The sequence below is a fragment of the Nesoenas mayeri genome (assembly GCF_963082525.1).
Source record: "Nesoenas mayeri genome assembly, chromosome: 7".
NCBI lineage: Eukaryota > Metazoa > Chordata > Aves > Columbiformes > Columbidae > Nesoenas > Nesoenas mayeri.
In genome coordinates this window covers 1,319,285-1,341,297 of record NC_137551.1, presented here as the reverse complement: position 1 = coordinate 1,341,297, position 22,013 = coordinate 1,319,285, and the positions used below count along the sequence as shown (strand labels likewise).

The following is a 22,013-nucleotide window of genomic DNA, read 5'->3' as shown; positions in this document are numbered from 1 at the left end:
GTTTCCTAACCCTGTGGGCATCATCCTGAGCCCCTCCCAGGACCTCCCCAGTTTGTTGTTTTGGGAGGCGTCAGGCTGGCAGCTCTGTGGAAATATCTCCCCAGCACTTTGTAAATATTATGGTCAATAGAAAAGATAAAACCTCCCATGAAGATTTTGTTTGTAAATTCAATAGCAGAGGGAGGAAACCCACGCAGAAATAGGCAAACATGGTTAATAGTGCATGGCCAGGCTTGCGGGCACAGCTGGGGGGGTGAGGGATAGATATGACAGACCATGATTGCGGTTTAGTTGCTAATTCGGGTCACCCAGCATTGTCACCTCTCCTCGCCACCGCGCTGGACCCTGCGCTATTACCTGCTCACGAGCCACATTCCTCAGGAGAGAATCCCTTTGGTTTTAAAGCGAGTTGTCATCAGAAACACAGGGGATTGCTCAGCCACGTGTGCCAGGAGGAAAACAAAACAGCCTAGAGAAAGCACTTCAGTTCATCCACTGCCAAGGCACTTGCAGTTTAGGCATCACACCGGAAAAATGACATTTTTTGCATTTCTACAGTGACAGAAAAGCTCTCTTTCCTCCTCGTGCTGGGTTTCTGGACCTCACAGAAGGTTTTTCAGTGTTCAGGGCACCTCCATAGCTTATTGCTCCCAGTATGGACGTGGGTGAGCGGGGAGCCCCTCCAGTGTGTGAAGCATTTGCAAGGATGGAGAGAATTACCTATTGCAGAAATAAAAATGGGGAGACTTAACAGCGTATGGCAAAAATGGCCAAGGCCTTGCACCCCCTCAGACCCTATAGGCAGCTGCCTTAGCCCCCTGGTGCCTTAAACCTACACACACGTACCTCAGACCCTGCATATAGACCCCGCAAACGCTGTGTATAGAGCCTTTCAGGCCCTGGATTTCTAGGCTTCTCAGACCTTACATATATGCACTCCTGAGACCCTTTTTAGGAGCTATATATAAGCCCCTAAGACCCCTTTCAGGAGCTATATATAAGCCCCTGAGAGCCTTCTATATAACAGTCCCTTCCAGACCTGCAGATGGGCTCCTCATACCCTACGCACAAGCTTTTCAGGACCTACAATATAAGCCTCTGAGACCCTGTATATCGGTCTTTCGAGCCCTATATACAAGCCCTATACAGCACCTATACGAATGATGTATAAACACAACAGGAAATGCATGCATCGCAGGATCTATACACATAGATCCCTCAGACCCTACACGCAGGACTTTCAGGACCTGTATAGAAGTCCCTGAGACCCTACACACAGGACTTTCAGGACCTGTATAGAAGCCCCTGAGACCCTACACACAGGTGTATAGACCCAGAACAACTATAAACGCCGCGCGGGAGTCACAGGGGCCCCGCCCCTCCCGCTCGTAGACCACGCCCGGACCCCGCCCTCTCGCCACAAACCACGCCCCCACCGCGCAGACCACGCCCCTCCCGCCCCGGCCCCACCCCTTCCCGTCCTGCCTCAGCCCGCGGAAGCGCGCCGGGGCCTGAGCTCCGTCAGGCGGGGCGGGTGGCGGCGGCGGGGCCGAGCTGAGGTGAGCGCGGCCGGGAGCGGCGTAACGGAACAGAATAAAATAAAATAAACCAAAACAAACCAGCATAGGGGGCACAGCCGGGGGCGGTCCTTCCGCTCCGCCCCTCCCTTCCCCTCCCCTCCCCGGGCTGAGGGGCGCAGGCCCGGGGGCTGAGGGGAGTCCTCCTTGTGGTGCCTGGGCCTGCGAGGAGCGTTTTGGGGTCGAGTCGCTGCTCCCGCGCTTGGTTTATTGTTGTTTCCTGTGGCGTTGCCGGGGCTGGGGGAGTTATCGCTGTGTGTTACAGAGACGTCGAAACGGGTTTTCTTTAATAGTGGTTTGTTAAGCAGCTTTGACTTCGCTGAATGACCCGACTGCGCGTAACGCGCGGTTTGTCTGTGGAAAAAGGGTGAATTTGGGTAATAAATTGCTGAGGGTGTGGGAAGGCCCGTTCTTTATCGTGACAGGACTGAGAAATACCGTGTTTGCCTTTGGTTTAACGAGCTGCGCGGGAAAGACAAATGTGAATGTGTTTGGTGGGGTCTGGTGACTGGTAGTGGAGGGGGTCAAACAAGGCAGGATTTTTGGAGGCTTTCTCCTCTAGAAACACACTTGAATTAACGGCCTGGCTGTTTTAATCAGCTGCACGACCATTTTTTCCCCCCTCCTGGCTTTATTTGGTGGGCAGTGTGAGGTGCGAGCAGTAAAATGCAGAGCGTGCCTGCCAGAGGGGAGGCTGTGTGAACCACAGAGTTATCATCTTTTGTTATGTTTCCTTCTTGTTTTTTAGAACACAGCCCTGCAACTACTGAGAAATAATCCCCTGTTCCTGACCCACAGCTGAGGGTGGATACGTTTGTGCTACAGGTAAGGGTGGCTGCTGGCGATGCAACTTGCAGCACTTAGGTACCATTAACTCTCCTGAACTAATAATCTGTATGATATTTACCCTTAAATCTGACCCCTGCTTGGAATCACTCTTGTTCTGAAGCATTGCCCCCAATTTTTCCTAAAGCTGTAGGAAAATGAGTTGCCTTTCTGCAGGTGTGTTGATGACCCTGTTGAAGGAGGAGTGAAACAGGTGTGGGAGTGAGCTGTGGGAAAAGTCCACTGCGTGGACATTAGTTGTGCCAATTTCATTATATGTCCAGAAAACCACCCAAACCCAATGCAACTCACTATTTTTATGCATTCAGTAAAAACTTATTTGAAGGAGGTGTCTTGAAAAGTAAAACAAAATCAACAACCACACAACAAAAACTAATTGAAGATGCTTAAACTGTGTACATTTGTTCATCTGGAGCAGCAAAGCGTTTCTTGGCCAGCCCTAAGTATGAGGTGAATGTGTTTTAGCATAATTGCTGCCCACTTCTCTGGGACTCTGGAGGGGGTCGTGGTGGGCACCAGTTTGGGGGCAGCAGCTTCTTTAGCCAATATAGATGCTGCCAGAAGAGGGCATGGAGGGTCCTGTGGCTTATAACCATCCTTTTAAAGTTTCTGGTATTCAGTAGTATGTAAGAAAAAGTATAATGTGCATATCTTAAGCTCATGTAACCCCTTTTCTTTGTTTACTTATTGAAGTGGCCTGTTCTCTAGATGACCCATTTTCTGCAGAAGCTTTTGTGGTATACATTATGCTTCCCAAACTAAAGACAGTTTGAAATTTTGTGCTCTGGAGGAAAAAGAATGGTGTGCCCTGCTTACATCGTTAATATTTGCCTACTGGGGGCTCTCTGTGCCTTTTTAGTCCTTGTGTAACTTCTGTCTATGGGTTCATGTTGTGCCTCTTGGGCTGAGAAGTGAAGTTCCTGGGTAACCTCACGGTAGCGTTTTCAGAGAGAGATTGTGCTGTTTTCCTCGGGTGGTTTAACGGGACAAACTGCAAGACTTGCAAATCATTTGAAGTCTCAGAAGGGCTTTGAAGCAGTTTCCCATAAGCATTACATTTTTCAGGTGATATTTGAAGGAGCCATCAGCTGTCTTTAGATCTAGAATGTGGAAACAACTGTTTTTGCATTTCTTGAGGAAAATAAATTCTGTAGCAAGCATGTTGGGTTTATTATAAAAACGCATTGCTGTGTGCTGTTCTTTTTTGCTGCAGTAACACTTCTTCAAATGGATTGAGCTGGGGTGTAGAAATACTTGTTTTATTCTTCCCTAGTTTCCAGGGGCCTTGCTGGTGCACAGTATTTTAACACAGTGCAGTTCAGTAGGAATGAGGATGCTTGTGAACAACAATAAAAAACCATAATTGCTAATTACTTCCAGCTGGGACATTGTGTTAGTGAAAAAACCTTTTTGGTGTAAGTGTGATGCTGTTTGAGATAATTCAGTAGGAAACAGTTACCCAGGGTTGTGGAGTTTTGTAGCCAGCGTTCTATGCCTTTGATAAGAGTATTTTTACCTTTTTAAAAGCAGAAGAGTTTTGAGAAAGCTGTGTTGTGAGTGGTATGGCCATCTCTTAATGAGGAGGTGTGTTTGACACTCTTAGTGAGAAATGCAAGGACTCAGCAAAATCCAAGTGCCTAAGCACATACCATCTGAAAGTGTTTGCAGGCTTGCCCCTTAGCGAAATATTTAAAATACTATAAAATAGAGAAAAAATCAACACCTTGAGTGTTTGGATCGTAGATAGTTTTGCTGCGGCTCCTGTAGCGTTATCCAAAAAGTCCTTGGCTAGTGAATTCTGGGTTGTCTTTGCCTTGTAGCTGGGAATTTCAAGTAGCCGCGGGTGTGAATACACGGCCAAGTAGCCCTGAATATGTGACCTTAAATGCTTTGCATCAACAGCCTCTGATTCATTACATGGTTTCCCTTCTGTCCCTGCAGCCTGGGACAGCTTGTCACCCTTCCTCAACCCGCTGCAAAACAAATCAGTGACTTAAAATAAACAACCAAAAAATGATTGCTTTATATAGAGAACAGTTGGCTTCTGTAGGGTGGGGTTTTTACTTTTAATTCTCCAGGGTGTCTCAAGCTCAAATTCTTGAGTTTTCCTGTTAGTGTTGGAGTTCATAGCTCTTCGAAGTGAAACTCAAGATCCTCATGCAGACAGCAAGAAAGGTCGTCATGATTTGAGGTGACCGACGCTGCCGCTGACCTGCGCTTGAAACGTGAGAGCTGTGAATCTGCGGCTTTGTGATTTGTAGTGTGTCAGTCTGCGATGCAGACGAAGCTGCTCTATGGCAACGTGGGGATTGGTATCTGTATAGACTGGTTGTGCTATGTACCACCACTTTAACATCTGTGTTTTCATTAGTTCAATGTAAACTTTCCGTCTCTGGCATCTTTGCTTCAAGAGCTAGGAGAGTAGTTGTATTTTTGTTCTTCACTAAAATCATAGCTATGGTACAAACATGAGGAAAATCTGCAGGAACCGCTGTCTGCCTTATGCCAGTTGGTGTTCAAAAATACAGGAGGATTGTCACTGTGCTGGATGCTCTGTGTGTGTGTGCACCAGGTTTGCCATGCCTTGGAGCTGCCCAGGAGTTTGCCCCCCTCTGCACTGATGTGAGGAGGTGGTTTTTATTCTACATATGTTTTTTAACAGCTCTTCTTACAGTCTTTTAACGATGTCTTTCATTGTGTGCTTTGAAGGTTGTGGTTGCCATTAACATAATTCCCTTTTTTTCTCTTGGTGGAAGTTTTGGTGGACTGCAAAGCTAAAACAACTCAATCTGCTGGTGGATGTTTTGCTTTTTGGTTTCATGGCCGCGGGGAGGGAGGTGCTGGTTGGTAGCGATTGAGCACCATGACTTACCTGGTCCTCTGCTTGGTGGGACATTTGCTTCACAGCAGCATGTGTGTACACATGTGCAATCTGCCCGGCCACCTTGGATGGGGCCAAGGATGTATTGTTGGCTTGTTGATGCTGAAAGCGAGCTCCTTGGGTCGTGTTGTAAAACCACAAGGTACTTGCCAGGCTTATCCATATTTTTTTTCTCTCTGAAGTTCAAGCTAAACTAATAGAGTGTTGCTGGAAAAGCAACTGCAGCGGTTCAGACTTGCTTTTCCTTTTTTAGGGGGAACCAGCACTCTTCTCTTCCCAAAAAATTGCCGTCTGGTACATGAAATGCAGATGCTGTGACTTTTTTGTGTGTTTCAGTAAGATTTTTATTTGAAATTTCTTAGAATGTATGGCGTCAAAGTGTGGTGCTTTGGGCAGAAAAGGCATTTTTTAAAGAAGCAACTGGCCGTGACTGGGGCAGATGATGTTTCTATTTAAAAGACAGAATGGGAAAAGGGGTAATTACCATATGGTGATACCGAAATTCACATTCCCAGTGGGTTCACAAATCTTTTTCCTCCTTGTCAGAGAGAAAGAGAGTTACAGGCTTCGCCATGGCAAATTCTGAGATGATCCTCTGCTTTTCTACCCCCAAAAAGAAGCATTTCTGTGTCTGGAGCTGCACGTGGCTCCTCAGATAACTCAAGCCTGTTGAATTGTCACCTGCACAGCCTAGTGAGGCTTCTACTTTCTCCTGAGGCTACTTAGATTTTTCTCTTCCAGGATTATTTTCTTGTGAAACACATGTTTATTCGTTAAGAACAAACACCTCTTAAATCTGCTTTACTGCTCTGGGGTTTTTATTTTTACGTTGTTCTTGTGTTTGTCACCCGGACAAAGGGAAGGAAGGTCAAGGAGGGTCTCCATTTGGTGTGAAACTCAGGAGAATCACGTCCCATCGACACAGGTTGTGCAAGGCAAGTTAAATCACTTGGGTCACTGAGCAGCTGTATGCCTGCTGGTCATAATTTTCTACAGAAAAAAGACACAAGTGTTTTGTTTCCCCCGCCTCTAACAAACCTTTTCTACCTCAAATCGGTGTCATTTTTCCTCCAGCCAAAATGCCTCTGCTCTGGTGCGCCTGCTCCTCTGATTCGTTTGCAAAGACAGTCCAATTATTTGGGAATAGTGACTGCAAAAAGAACATCTCCCGTTGGACTGATTAGGTGGAAGTAGCTCATGAACCAGGGTCATTATCTTTAGGAAGAGGTGAGATAAGGGTTTTATTTGGTTCTTATTTTTGCAGCTCCACTAGTTACTGACTGGCTTCTAGCGAGGTGTTTCCAGTGGGTTTGTCAGTGCTGGGGTTTCCTGTAATATTTTCTAGGTAGAAAAGCCTAAGGAATGGGAGGAGGGGAAAGGAAAACTTCAACAAGGAGAAAGTAGCATTTAGCACTTACTTCTCTGGGAGGTTATATTTGCCCCTTAAAAACCTACCGTGCGTTGCTGGAGGCTGACTGAAGTAGCAAGTGGATATTGTATCCTCGTCAAAGGTGCTGTTTTCTGTGCCGCTGTAGCAGATGTAACTGCTTTATTGTGTTTGAGTATGCTCATTTTTCCACTTGTTTCTCAAAAGCTGCAGTTTGTGGTGTCGTTGTCTGCTTGCGATTCCTCGGGCAACTCGGTGAGCAGGTCAGATGTGGGGTTGCTGTTGAGCTTGCCAGGTGATGCTGCTTCTGCCTTTTTAGTTGACACCAAAGTCTTTATCCTAAATTACCTTTAAATGTTTGCAAGTGTGCATGGGCAAAGACAGTTTTCAAGCAGTTACAACATATATGTGGGTATGTGGAGCTTGAAAATGGGGTGGGGAGGGATTAGACCAGCTGATAGTAACTAAGAATCCTACATATCTCTTGATTTAAGTACAACTAGTGGTAAGGATAAGTCGAAAGGAAGAACACCTATGTGTAGAAGTGGTAGTGTAACAAATTGGATTCCAGCTAGCCACAATTTTGTCCTTTTATGTTCACATTGTGTGTTACGAAGCTAAATGGATCAATTTGGCAGAATAAAGCAACTCCTGAGATGAGGATGGCATAAATAATGGAGTCTTAACGGACATCGTCCCGGTAAATCGTTACACTAAATAGGCCGTGTTAATGGTGAGGTGATTGCAGAATACCAAAAGGTGTTGGTAGCACAATATTAGGAGGGATTGTAAAAGACATTATGAGATGCAATAGCTTTAGTAACAGCTGCATTTGGAGCAGGATGCAGGTGAATGTCAAGTCCTGGCTATTTGAAGGATGGCACTGATTGACCCCAGGGGTTGTCAGGTGATGGTTGGGTCTGTAGTTGCAGAGCTGCAGTGTTGGGGAATGTGAGTTTTTCAGGGCTGAGGATTTTAGGAAGGGGTGAACCCTTAGTGCAGTGACAGCTGGAAAGAAATTGCCAGGCTATGGCTTAGGTTCTGCTAAAGACCTGGCAGCGTGTTATGGATTGATGCTTCATAGACTCTCAATCAACTTGAATTGTGTTCCAAAACAAATGTGGTTCCCCTCTCCGGTGAAATTAATGTGATTAAATATTGCCCCTATCTCATACCTGAGAAGAAATTACTTTTGCTGCTAGATTTCGTTTTCATTCTGGAAACTGATTTATATGTCCTGGTAAGCTGATAACTTCGGTAATGCGAGTAATCCTTTATCTGAAAATTGCACTGGGTAAGGTGTAAATTTGGAGTTAGAGGAGAAGAGCAGGAGCGGTTTGGTCTCTCTTGGGGATGGGGAAGGAGCGGATCCAGATGCCTCAGTAGCTGGAGTTCACCCCCTGCCACCCTTTGTATGAATTACCCTTGTACAAATCTCTCTTGCTGGTTTGTAAATGGAAAGTGTGGAGAACTGGGGGGAAGACAATTCCAAATTAGTAATTTAATCTTAGAGGAGGCAGATTTGATGCTGGGAGGTTTTTTTTTTCCCCATGGTTCATCTATTTTACATTAAGTATCTCTATATTAGTGTTGATGGTGAAACCCCTCTCCCTATTGCCCTTTCCCTTGTGTCCTGACTTTTCCTTCCTACTGGTTTTAATTGTCATATATTTCTCCCCCCTCTTGCAATTTTTCCTTCCCCTCTTCCCATTCCTCCTCTTGCACAGACAGACAGGAGGGCCGGGTGAGGTGTGACTGACAGCTGGGGGCTGAGATGGGGACAGGTGAGCAATCTTCCTGCAGCAGCTGCTGGATCAGGATGTCTCGTGTGCTTTGCAATGGCAAACTTTGCTTTTTACTAAAGAAACGGCTGCAGAAAGCTGTTGCTGTTCTCAGTGACTTGTTCTCTGCCAGTCCTTGCAGAGGTCTTTATGCCCAAGTAATGCCTCGTAAATGCAAATCCCTTTTTTAAGATCTTGCTCCATCAAAATATTTTCATTTAAATTTATGATTGATATTCTGCACTACCGTGCAAGCTTACCATGTCCTAGTAAAATTGTTTAAATAAAAAGTGCCTGTGAACCCTTCTCTGATTAAAAGTTAAATGTCAGCTTGTTCAGTTACTATTCTCCCTCTCATGTGCTTGTGCCACCAAGCTCAGCTTGGACATCAAAAAGCCGCTTGAAGTGCGTTTCATCTTAAAAACAGGGGCTGTTCTGGATTGCCAAAAAGGACTACAGAAACTTCAATGCTGGGGGTGCATGAGTGCAGAGAAATCCCTTTTCCCTGGGCCGGGCTGCTTGGAGCCTTCGGTGTTCAAACTACCAGCTAATTCGGATACCGGAAAAACAGAAGCAAGTCTTTTACATCATTTTTCAAATATGAAAAAGAGAGTTCTTATGTCCACTGAAAAATCCGGGTCCGTTTGGGTGCTCTAGTTGTGGTGGGGGGAGAAGCAGAGAGCCTGCCTGAATTTCCTTAAAAAAGAGGCTAGTGGACAGAGGATTGTCATTTGGTCAAATAAAATACCCACATCAAGGAGTACGTATATGAAATAATTTTGCATTTCTTCTCTTTGAAGCGATTTGGATGTCCTGGGTTTGAGCGTCGCCCGTTGTCTCGGAAGCGGCACTTTCCCAATGGCTCTGTGGCTTTCCTGGATGTCAAAGGTGCTAACGCGTTTGGCCTTAAATGACAGATAAATGAGGTTTAGTGCTGTTCCGTTTTGCAGCGTGTTACCTGTATGACAGCGAGAGCTGCTGCAGCAGCTGGGGCACAAAAATGGCTTAAACCACAGAGCTGGGGCACAAAAACGCGGTGCCGAAGGGGACAGAGGAAGCCAAGATGGGCTGTCGGATCCCTTTGGGCAAGGAGGTTGGAGCGAGGTGGATTTTTGGCTGTTTTCTTTAGTTATTTGAAGTGTCTGGGCTCTGAGGAGCGGGTTTTGCTTATACTTGGTGGTGGAACAGACAGTCAGCAAAACTTTGTTTAATAATCTTCAAGACTGTTGACTCTTCTGCTTATAAAAAGCCATACGCATGTCTTGAGGCACAAACAAAAGCGGATTTGTAATTCTTTTCTGGAAAAAAATCCATCTTTCGTTTGCCCAAGGATATTAATTCAGCCTCTGAAAGTAGCTGTAGATCTGTTCTGAGCAAGAACTCAAGACTGGCTTACCTCTTGGAAACAAAACCATGACCGGCAGGTTCCTTTTAGTGATATTGCTAGAACATCATGATAACGTTTACCTTTGATCTTTATTTTCAGTACTTTGGGGTTGTGTGGTTTTGTTTGTTTGGTGTTTTCTCCTCTGATTTTGTTGTATGTTGTTAAAAGAAAAAAAAAATCACTTACTGCATTACAAGAATTCAGGTTGCTCATCGTGAGCTGTAATCACATCAGTTCTTTGGAGTCTTACACTTTATCTCAGTTTTATTCCTTATCCTACTGCAGATCGCGGTGTTCAGCTTTTGGTGCTGCAGTTCACAGAATCCCAGAACGTCAGGGGTTGGAAGGGCCCTGGAAAGCTCATCCAGTGCAATTCCCCCATGGAGCAGGAACACCCAGATGAGGTTACACAGGAAGGTGTCCAGGCGGGTTGGAATGTCTGCACAGAAGGAGACTCCACAACCCCCCTGGGCAGCCTGGGCCAGGCTCTGCCACCCTCACCGGGAACAAGTTTCTTCTCATCTTTAAGTGGAACCTCTTGTGTTCCAGTTTGAACCCATTACACCTTGTTCTATCATTGGTTCTCACTGAGAAGAGCCTGGCTCCATCCTCCTGACACTGCCCCTTTCCATATTGATCCCCATGAATGAGTCCCCCCTCAGTGTCCTCTTGTCCAGCTCCCTCAGCCTTTCCTCACACGGGAGATGCTCCACTCCCTGCAGCATCTTGGTGGCTGCGCTGGACTCTCTGCAGCAGTTCCCTGTCCTGCTGGAACTGAGGGGCCACAACTGGACACAAGATTCCAGGTGTGGTCTCCCCAGGGCAGAGCAGAGGGGCAGGAGAACCTCTCTGACCTACTGACCACCCCCTTCTAACCCACCCCAGGTACCATTGGCTTCCTGGCCACAAGCGCAGGATGCTTACTTTTCATCTCTTTTAAAAGCAAGCACCAGCTTTCTTGAGTGATCTTGAATTAAAGTCCGGAGCTCTAAAGAAAACACCAAGCGCCACGGTGCTTCCGATTAAAACTAAAATAATAAAAAATCATGAGGGCCCATATAACTGCAGAGGCAAAGCATGAAAAATTCAGCTTCCAAAGTGCTTTTCTTGTTCTGAGATAAGGATGCTCTTTGTTTTAGGGTTTTTATGGCAACTGCCTGTTTCCAGCTCTTTTGGGAGTTGCTACCGAGTGAGCTCTGTCTGGGTGAACATCCCGGCACTCTCAAGGATGGCGATTACTTGGAGAAAGTGGGTACTTTATCATTTCTTAGGGCTCAGACAGAGAAAACATTTACGCAGTACTAAAGCCAGCAATCTGAAATGTTATAAAGAATATCTCCAAGCTCAAAAGTAGGCGCTGCGGGGCTTGGTTTTCATTTGGACTGATTAAATGGTACTGGCAACACTTCCCTTATCCATTGTATCTTATGCATATAAAGCTGTAATTAGGATGGGGAACCCAAGTGAGGGCAACTTGAGCTTCCTGCTGAAAATACCATGTGCAGGTTTTTCTTTGCATATGCAACAGAAATTCATCCCTGGAGATAAAATGGGTACAGCAGGTTTGTCTAAGATGGAAATAATTTTCAAGTTGAAATAAGAGCTGTTTTTCATAACAAAACCTCCTGTTATTCAGAGCTGGGGAAGACTGGAGAATAGACACTGTTGCCTGGCGGCGTTCCATTAAAACTTTAATTTTAAGCCTATTTCTTTTTTTAAAGGAATCAATAAAATGGTAATGCCGACTGTGAAGTTGGTTTTTAATATTTGCACAGATGAATCTGAAATGAATGCCATTGAGATGCAGGAATTGGGAGCAGCACAATTCTTCCCCTCACTGCGTTCTTGATTGTGCCTTCAGACTTATCTCCACCACCTCTTGCCTTAAAAGATATTGAGCTCTGGCACTCAGAATCATCTCTTGAATATTTTATGTGTGTCTTCCCCTCTCTAAATTCACGTCACCACTTCATGTTGCTTTAATTGGGGGAAAAGCACAGTAAATATTCAACTTTTCATAGCTTTACCTAGTAAGAAGTGTTTGCGTGGAGCTGTCCCAAGCTTCTCATTGCTGGCAGTTGATGGCTTAGCAGGACGGCACGGTGGCACCTTGTCTTGCAAAAGCAAATAGAACCCAAAAGATGCGGCGTTGTTTTGTGTTCCGTGGTTATTCACTGGCTGGAAACGTTGGAACAGATCCGCAAGAATGGGGAACAAAAGGACAAAATTGGGCCGCTGCTCCCCTGCTCTCCATTTCCAATGTTTTTGCTGGCCTTCGGAATTCTCTCTCTCACAATTCTGCTCCCAGTTTCTTTTTTTAAGGCTGACCCCGGGATCAGAAAATTGAATTGGCGTCAGTTAGAAATAAAACCTTTCTTTTGCTAAAAGGCACTACACCTTTCCAAAGGCAGCATTTACCTTTCACCTAGGATATTGTGAGCTTGCAAAAATTGCCTTGGCTCCTGTAGCCGCTGTGTGTGATGAGGTGACGTTTTTGCAGTTCACGTTTCTCCGTTTTAATACCATTTAGATTTGTAATCCTGATTTCCCATTTGTCTGTGTACCGTTGTGCGCGTAGCAGCGTGTGGATTCCGTTTTATGAGTTTTGACACTTTGAATCTTGCCTTATACTTGAAGCTGAATATAAATGTTTTGCTCCAGGCTACCTAAAACAGAGATGGGAGAGCAGCAGGGTTTTCTTAAGGAAATGTAAAATGACTGGGTTGGGTTTGAGGGGTTTTGTTTGGTTACTTTGCTTGCCATTTGGTTTAATTTGCCTTTTAAAATCCAGGTGTGTCTTTCCTTCTGGCCAAATGGCTTTTACTTGCTGTAGTTGCTTGTAAGATCTACCCGCATGTTCTGTGCCTTGGCACTCAAGTGTGCAAATGTTCCCTCTTAATGCCGCACACTGGGGAAAGACTGCAGGGGAATTTGGAAGCTGAGTAGAGAGTTGGGATGTGACAGCGAGGTGGGTCAGCTGGGTGTATGCCAACGCATAATACTTGTAATTTGCTGTTTATTAGGTCACACGCCTATTTCGGAACAGCTAATAAACATCTGCTAATAAAAAGTTATTTTCTCTAACTTTTCCTCTTTTAGAAAAAAGAATACAAGCAGATATCTGGTCGAGGGTCAGCACGAGAATCCCCAAATGGAAACTGTTTGTTGTTGTGTTAACGTGCTGTTCTTATTCTCCAGGATGTTTCGCCTTCGATTTCTCCCCGTGGCGGCGGGGCTGGCTGCGGCTTCGCGGCGTTACCACGGGACGGCTCATCACCCCAGGACGCGGCGCAGGCTCGTGGTGACGGCTTTCGTAGGAACGACTGCAGCGACGGCAAGTGCCAGATTCCTTTGGCAGAGGTAATGTCTAACTGTATATATAGATAGATATGTATTTTTTTTAACTTTATTTTTTTGCTGGAGACCTCATGCTGCTTTGGTCCTGTGGTAAGTACCTGCAGATGGGTTTAAAATCCGCAAAGCGTTATTGCTTGTCCTGCTTCTGCGTGGAAGGAGTGGTTGTTGCTGACTCCCTGTGGAGCTTCTTTGCTGCTGTGAGTAGCCAGAGAGAAGTAAAGAAGCGCAGGGCTGAGCTGTCCTCAGCACAGGCCGTTTGCCCTTGGTGGGGTTTGCTGCCCAGCTTCGTGGTGATGCTACAGGGACTGTGCTGTCGTGCAAAAAGAAATCTGTTGACTTTACCAACCTGGATTGCTCCTCTGGCTTTTTTCGCGTTCTGCTCACCGCTTCATGTACAAAACAGAGCGGAGGAGCAGAAGGAGACGGTCCATCTCTTGGTGCTAAGGTGGCTGTGTGCAAGACTCAGGAGGTTTTTAAGCACCAGAGCCTGCACACGCCTACTCTGAGCAATGAAGCTCAAAGATTGCTTTGGTAACTGCAAGGAAAAAGTGGATATTTGTGCTTGTCTGAGGTGACCTTTGCTGAACCTTGGGCCCATGAAATAAATCAAGGACTCCCTTCTCTTCCTTAGGAACGTGGAGGCTGTGTGGCACCAGCAGTGTCACTTTATCTCGTGGCTGCAATTAGAGTTTCAGAATAAAATCTGTCTTGTTTCCCTTCCAATATTTAGGTGTTTAATTGCCATCTCCCTGCTCACCTGTGGTGTGGCTAGAAGGCTCTGCTTTTAGTGGAACAGGAGGAAGATGATGCGAAATGTTCTGGCTGTTCCTAGAGCTGTCAAACCTCTGTGTGCTCCAAGGAGTTGCTCAGGCAGAGGAAGAACACAGTGATCCAGCACAGCGTTGCCTTAGGCTGCATTTTGCTAATAATGTGCATTTACGTAGTGCCTGTGTATCCACAGGGCCTGAAGGCCTCTGCGGGGATGGCCAGGAGAACACCCCTGTTCAGGTAGGGCACTGAGCAGCACTTTTTTCGCTTAAAACATCCTCAGTGTGACTGTAAAGTAGGTAGGACATTGTGCCCTACCTAACACCGAGTTAATATCTCCCTCCTGCTGCACATTTGCTTTTGCTTTTACCAGTGGCCAAACTGCCGGTTGTTTTCTTTGCGTCTCACTGGCAGGATGGTGCTGCCTGCAGCAAAGAGCCATTCGACTTATGCGGAGTGTTAGGGCAGAGCTGATTTCAGAGACTGGTTTTTGGCTCCTGGAGTACTTGGCTGTTCCTTGGAGGCTCCTGGGCATGTTGGCCCGGCTTGACCTTGCTCAGCTGAGAGCACTCTAGTCATGTTGACACTGTTTAAATAAATGAGGGATGAGCAATGGCAAATTTCCTTTTATCTTTCACAATATATACATTGCATGATTAGTCAAGTTTCAAAGTGTAGGTGAATTAAAAAAAAAACATTTGTAGTGACATCCTGGGTTATTCAAGTACTTATATCCTGGGTTATTACAGGAAGTAGCAGTAAGTATAAGGAATTTGTTCTAAAAGGTAAATATGTGAGATAGATATATATATATATATATAGGCAGGGCACAGGGATTGAATAAGCCAAGTGTCACTGAAAATGGACATTTCTCTCTGCAGTCTATAAATTACATGTGCATCTGAGTATATATACTTAGTAGTAAGTGATCTTGATTAATTAAATGTTGCAGCAATAATTAAATGGGAAGCAGGTTAGGGAGGTTCTTGGTGTAACCAGTTCTATTGGTGCAGCTGGTCTGTCGTGCGGATGACCTGTGATGCTTGTTTTCCTTTGCTTAATGAGGTAACTGTGATTTGTTGTGATAACGAGACTCTCCTGTGTTGCATAATCAGTCTCTGAGGGGTCCCACAGCTCCTGAGTGTGGCTCTCTTAGTATTGCAAAGGGTTTCTGTCCCTTTGGCATGTCACTTTACCAAGGAATATGCGCCTGCTGATATTCTGCCTCACCATGGATGGCCTGTCAATGAAGCTGAGGCCCTCCAGTGCTGTTGAATAAGGAATGCAGAAAGTTATGCTGTCGGGCTGTCAGTGAAGTTGGCTTGCAAGGTGAGGGATGTCTCCCTCTTTTTGTTTTCTTAGAGCTACTTTTCTCTACAGATAAGACATTAAAGATGTAACAGGCTGAATCAAGAAGCAGTTGTAAGTCTCGCACTTCTTGGGCTAGGTGAGTACTAGATGAGGCAGCGTTAGAGGAAGGGAAATAATTAAAGGAAAAGAAAATAGAGCCTTGTGTAAGTGCCCCATCTCTTTACTAATACGTGGGGAGCAGCACCGCATCTCTCACCAGTACTTAATAAAACCTCAAACTCTCTGTTCCAAAACACGTTTCTTGTGCTTCTGATGGTGATGAACCTTGCTGAAAGGGGCTGATGTGGGGATGCGTGTATGTGAGCTTACCATTGCCACCGCTTGGCATGAAGGCAGGACTTCTCAGGTGGTTTCTGAATCTCACGTGCAGCCTGAAACCAGTGCATTTCATCTGGATTCTGTAGGTTATGCTTTGACCAGAATCAGGAGCCAGTGCCGGGGAAAGGCAGCCCACACAAAGGTGGAGGAGAAGTCAAGGATTGATAATATCTATATAAAAAACCCCAGTGGTTGTGTGATGTGAGAAGAAAGACTTTATTTTGTGTCTTCTAAGGTGGAGTGATGGGACCTTCGTGTTTGATCTGCATCTGTGCGTGGCCTCCTGCACCACTGTCATTGCAGGGAGTCTTGTTGCCCTCATTGTCTTCCAGGAGGTCCTACTGCCTGCTTTTAGGGGAATATATCTCATCTAAATAATTACACAACAGGAATTACATGCTGCTCCGTTCCGCTGTGCTGAAGAATACTTCAGCAATGCAAAGAACTGAGCTTAGAAGACTAATGAAGTTTACCCTTGCTAAGCCATAACTTAAACTCTGAGGATTTCCAGCTGGCAACACAAGCAATTAAGTATCTGGGCATTGATATAATGAACTGAATTAATTAATTGAAATAAATCTTGGAGCAGTCATTGGCTAATCTAAATGAGGCATTAATGTATGAGAAGTACTGAACCTCGCAGTTTGCAGCAAGCTTAATGTTTATAAGAAATATTCTGTTACTGCTACTCGAGTAAAAGTTGCGTTCTGTCTTTGTACTTCCAAATACTGATTTAGTGTGTTGTGAAAAGCTCACAAATATCTTTGTTGTGCCACAAACCTTCCTGGCTAAGCCTGTGGCCAGTGGGCATCTGAAAGCACTTAAATTGGCCTTTCAGTGCTGGAGCTTCTCACTCAGCCTAATACTGAGGGAAATAAGGGAGCCCATGTGCCTTTGGGGAGCACAGAAAGATGCTTAAGCTTTTATCCTTTTGCAAATATATTAGTGGTAAGAACGCGAGCAGTATAACTGTGTTGCTCTGGAAGCTGGTTAGTGAGGTCTTTGCTACTGATGCGTTTGTGTCTAGTGTGGTTCTCGGGCTTATTTTGCTGCATCTCCTCAGCCTTGGTCTGCGCTCTTCTGGTTCTTGCCGCATCCTGTGCGTACGGTGAAGCCATCAAGCTCGAGATGCCTGTTCCCAGCCCTGGCGGTGTATTCTCATTCCTTTTTCAGGGTCCATTCCTCCCCAGCAAGCTGAGCTGTTTCAGCACTGGCTGCCGCTTCTGCAGATTTCTTTCCATTCTTACCATTTCTTCTTCCACTCTGTTCCTTTGGCCATCTTGTATCAAGTGCTCACTTGCTTTACTGGAAGATCCTCTGTAGGAAAGACCCTTCATCTTCCTTGCTCTGCTGACCTTCGCAGCTTTTTGTGTTCGGCTTTTCTCCGTTGACGCTTCTGTAATTAATTTTGAAGCCTAGATCAGCCCTTAGCGAAGTCTGTTTAAGAATGCATTGCTTTTTTGCATCATTGTCTTAAGGGCTTTAGAGTAATTTGCTTAGAATACATTTTTAATGGCAGAATTGTTGGAAATATCTTATGTCAGCTGGAACTGTGACTTTAAAAATCTTTGTTCTAGCAAAATGAAGGCAACCACATAAATCAGAGTCAAGAGGAGAGAAACCTGGTTTATAGCTATAAATGTGTCAGGTAATACTTAACCTGATGTAGGAGAGAGAAGATGAAAAAAATGTGGGTATTATCCATGCAGTTTTTATTTTGAGAGCTCTACTCCATTTTTTTTTCATTCTTGGAGAAGTGACAAACTTAAGAGACCATCCTTGGGATTGCTGTGCCGAAGGTTTTCTCTTAAGGCTTGAAGACACATTGATCTATGAGTGGTATCTTGAAAGAGCACTGTGTCCTTTCAGGTGCCTTTTGGCTTCGTATTATTTTTACCCATGAGCATTAAGGGAAGGAAAGAATCCGACGCCATGGAATGAGCCCAAGTCAAACGGGAGTCAATTCAGAAAACATCTAAGAACGACCTCAGCTGGCCTGCAGAGCCCTGGATCGCTACGTGTTCATAATGTCGTATTTACATTTGACTTCTTCCCCATGAGGGTGGTGAGGCACTGGGACATCTGCCCAGAGCGGCTGTGGATGCTCCATCCCTGGGGGTGTTCAAGCCCAGGTTGGACGAAGCTTTGAGCAACCTGGTCTAGCAGAGGTGTCCCTGTCCATGGTGGGGGAGTTGGAACTAGAGCATCTTTAAGGTCCTTCCCAACCCAAGTATGATTCTGAGAAATGTTACGTAGCAAATTGGAGATGGAATTTGTGCAGAGAAGCCAAGTGGAAATGCAAGAAGGTGCTTCCTGAACTGTCTTGGTTTGCTGCGACTTTATGGGGACAACACTTTGAATTCTCTGTCTATTAACAGGATAAGTGTCATTTGAACCCTGGGTCTTCAATGTGACTGGAAATGGCACTTTTTAATATTATTTTTTTAAATGCAGGAGCCCTCTGGTGGCAAGTTCATGCCTGCTGCCTCCCCTTTGCACCAGTTAACTCAAAACTAGCTGCTCACCTTGCCCAAGTCCCCAAGACCGCATTGGCCGACCTGTAGGAGCTACCTGGAAAGCAGCATCTCTCCAGAAGCCACATCATTTGGGAGCTGAGTAGGGGAATCATTTTCTGGCTCAATGGAGGAAGCACAGAAATTGTAACTATCACTTAGTTTTGATGAGTTCCTGATTTGGAAGTGCCAATGCAGTCATTGAGTGTCACCCTGTTCAGGTTGAGTCTTGCCATGGCTGTCACCTTTCTTATGATGTTCAGCGTCCACCATCACCCATCGGCCCAGCTGCTTCCTGGGCTGTGCTAAAGGTTGGATCTGTGGGGAGGAAGCAAAGAGAAAACTGGAGATGGGCATAATGTTCATTAATTAAGGCTTAGAACAGACATTAGCCAAACCATGGGGTTTTTTTTATCACTTTTTACTTGGATAAACCTCTCCAGCTTAAGCTGTCTCCTGCAGTTGGCTGTTACTGAGACTTGCACGCAGAGCTTCCACCAGCTTTGTTTGGTGGGATGATGTGTTACTGCGGCTTGTGGGGCCAGCTGAAGAGAACAAAAGGCTTGTGAGGTTGAGGTGGCTTTTTATCAATGTGATGCAGCCCATCTGTTTTCACTCTGCCAAAACAGCTGAGGGGTTGTATGAGGTACTGGCTGGGAAGGGAATAATGCTATTAAATACCATAGAGTTTGTTAGAGCAGAACAGTTTTAAATTGGTATTAATATAGGTATAGCAGGGAATTGGCCCCTCCTTGACTTGCAGTTGAATTTGTTGGGACTTCTGTCCGGAGAGCACAGGGCCGGATTTTCAGAAGCACGTGGCTGTGTGAGCGCATCCCGGGCCGGAGAGCGGAAAGGGGCAACAGGAATGGCCTTCTCTGCTCTTCCAGGTGTGAGTTCAGTCTGGCCGGAGAGCTGTGCTGGGTTATTCCTGCCACCGGCCTCCTGAGACCTTCCCCTGCTCTCTGCTTGTAGCTAAAGCCCAGCTTTCCAGGGGAATTAAGAAATCTGAAGGGATCTCGTTTCCTCCACAAGGGATCTTGTAACCTTCGTACCTTTTCCTGTTAGCCAACTAAAGGTTTCACACTCCTTTAGGTACCCAAAGCAATAAGGTGTCCCCTGCATTTAAGTAACCCCATCTTCCACGTTCTAGCTGTGAGAGTCGGTGTTCAGATGCCTGAAGCACACTTCTGCCCCGCTCACCACCTCAAGTTCCTCTCTATTTCTAGAGAATTATTCAGGCCTTGGGTGACACCGCTTACCGTAGCTCTACATTTGCTCTCTTGTGTTCTGGTGTCCTCGGTGGAAATGAAGATGGATGGAGCAGCACGGTCAGGTAGACAAACACTCTTGTTGGGAGCCTGTAAAATGCTCTGGTGTGGAAACACCTGCTTTGCTCTCTGCATGCGAATAAGCTCACCCATTTCTTATTGCCTTACAGGGCTGACTCTGTAGTGTGCACAACAAAAGCAGGTGCTGCAGTGATGAATGTTGTAGCACATCTTCTCTTAATGGCTTGTTGCATTGGAGTGGACAGTCTGGGACAGGGAACAGATGCTGGTGAGAATTCATGTTCCTTCCCTGCTAGATAACTGGGTGCTGGGGCTGGTCTCTCTTAAATGTTCTTCACAACACTTAATTATAGATACAGGATAGTTAAACTAGACGGAAAACAGTGTGTTTTGGATTAATGAACTCATGTTCACATTTTATGTAAGTATAGAGACCTGATTTGCCTGTCCTTACAGGGAAACTAAATATTTTCAAGGAACTTAGAACTTCCAACATTTATTTTCTCCGGTGCTCATCAGTTTCTGTTCAGTTAATATTTGATGTGTATAACATCACATATGCACACTTTGTATGTATAACGTGCCTGGTAAGTGACTAGTGCTTCTGTGCAAATGAGCTCCTTGATTGCTGAAGGTGCAGGTAGATTTAAGACAGACAAGTTCCCAGAATTACTTGGCTTGCCTCAGCTAAGCTCTGCTTGAGCTTGAGCTTATTTCCCCCTAAGTCAGCAGGAGAAGCCCACTCAGTCTTGTTTCTTTTTAGAAACCATTGAGGGAACAGAATCTGTACATCGGGGAAACAGCTCATTATCATCACTGTGAACAAGGCTCCGTGTTATTCTCAGCCTCTGAGTATGCTAGTGCCTCCCTTCAGCCACTTCTTGGCTGTGTTATTGCGTTCCAGAGCTTTTCAGCTTGTTCCTCTACCAGGAACACAAACTATGATCAATTTACTCCTTCATCTCAGCTTGGGAGGAGTAAGCTCTTTGACTTCAAAAAAACTTACCCTACTAAATATTTAATTTGTGGCTTTTGATTGAGTAGGACTTAGAGAAAAAAGAAATGCTTAAAAGCTGCAGAGCCTGAGCACAGTAGCTTAAGAGGGTGCCGAACAAGAGCAGTATTTAATATTTAGACTTGATTTGAGACTCCTGTACTTGTACACACAAGGTTTGCGTTTGTCCGTAAGCCTCCGATGATTCGCCAGGACTTATAATCAACCGATGATCTGCTAAAGCCCAAAGTGTCTTTCACAGGCGTTAATGTCTGGTATGGATGAAACCAGTCATGTCAAGATGTCTGTGCTCATTGTGCGTGGCTGTTCCTCTTGCTTTTCGGATGTTTTGGTGGGTATTGTGTGCTTGTGCTCAGCTTACCCAGCAAATGAGACTCTAATTTCTAGCGCTCTCTGAATCTTGATTGATCAAGTCCCTGAGTCCCCAGCCATCTATTCTGTAGCTCATTAATAAGAGAGGTGGCATAGGGCCAGGAACTCACCCTTGGCAGGGTTTGGGAGAAGCTCAGCCACTCGTTGATGATCAAATGCTCACATTTTGAAGCATGTTATTAGCTAGTTTTTAATCCACTGAATGTTTTGTGTTGATTTTTGCGTTGCTCTGGCTTATTAACCACAATATCATTTAGTGGCAAGTGGAATAATACAGTGTGAGAACTTGCATTCATTAAGCGAATGCTAAAGCAGTTGTCAACAACTGGTAATCTCATCAAGAAATGGCATCTATTTAGCATAAGACTTATTTTCCATAAGCCCTTGTTGACTGTCATGAAATTCTTCTTTACTGTGCTTTAATTAGCAAGCCTAGATCATCTTGTCTCCTCTGTCCAACGTCAGTCTTGTCTAAGTAACAGGCCTGTGATAACACCTATTGCCCTGTTCTACTCTTTCAATATTAATAGCAATGAGCCAAGGCTTACTGGACATAATAGGACTTGGGCAGAGAGTCTCAGCCAACTCTTCATAAGACTAAACCTCAAAATTGTGCAGAAACCTTTAGAAAGACATGAGTAGCAAATACATTTCTCCAGTGTTGCTGTGTTGTACAGACTTCCACTGACATTCCAGTGGAGAGAGTGAGTCTGTGCTGTCTCTTGAAGATCAGGACATACAGAATATAAAGCATTATAAACAGTCTAAGTGTTCACTTGGAAATATATCGTTATGGCACTTGCAATAACACAGTAAACAGTAATCTCCATTTATTACGCGCTCCTTGTTGTTTCTGGTAACTTGAACGATAAAAAGGTCGTGTTCTCTCATTGCTTCCTCCTTGGGTCCTTCTAGATCCCTTATCAATTTTCTACACTATCTAGCTTTCCATTTATAGGGAGTATATTTAATTTTCTCTTCCCATCTTTTCTGTTTCTTTATTTCTACATGGCTTGATTTCTTCTGCACTCAAGTTGGGAGCTTTTTCACTTGTATTTTTTAGCAGTTATGGCATTCTTCTCACCTTTGGGTATGACCTTCGAATACACGATAAAATCGTCTTCAGCAGTTGGTAGCTGCCTTTCTAA

General features: G+C 45.1%; 1 protein-coding gene across 2 annotated transcripts in view; it reads left to right on the top strand.

Moving 5' to 3' along the window:
• Positions 1–1,506: 1,506 nt before the first annotated feature.
• MICU1 (mitochondrial calcium uptake 1) overlaps positions 1,507–22,013 on the top strand; it is a 94,363-nt gene continuing 73,856 nt past the window's right edge. The window contains exons 1-3 of one of the 2 annotated variants that reach the window (XM_080348043.1): positions 1,507–1,559; positions 2,326–2,402; positions 13,058–13,219. In XM_080348043.1, coding sequence (XP_080204169.1) covers positions 13,059–13,219 — 161 coding nt within the window. In that variant the 5' untranslated portion in view covers positions 1,507–1,559; positions 2,326–2,402; position 13,058. Of the gene's footprint in view, positions 1,560–2,325; positions 2,403–12,833; positions 13,220–22,013 lie in introns of those variants that run through there. The other variant, XM_080348042.1, reaches the window with a different exon arrangement.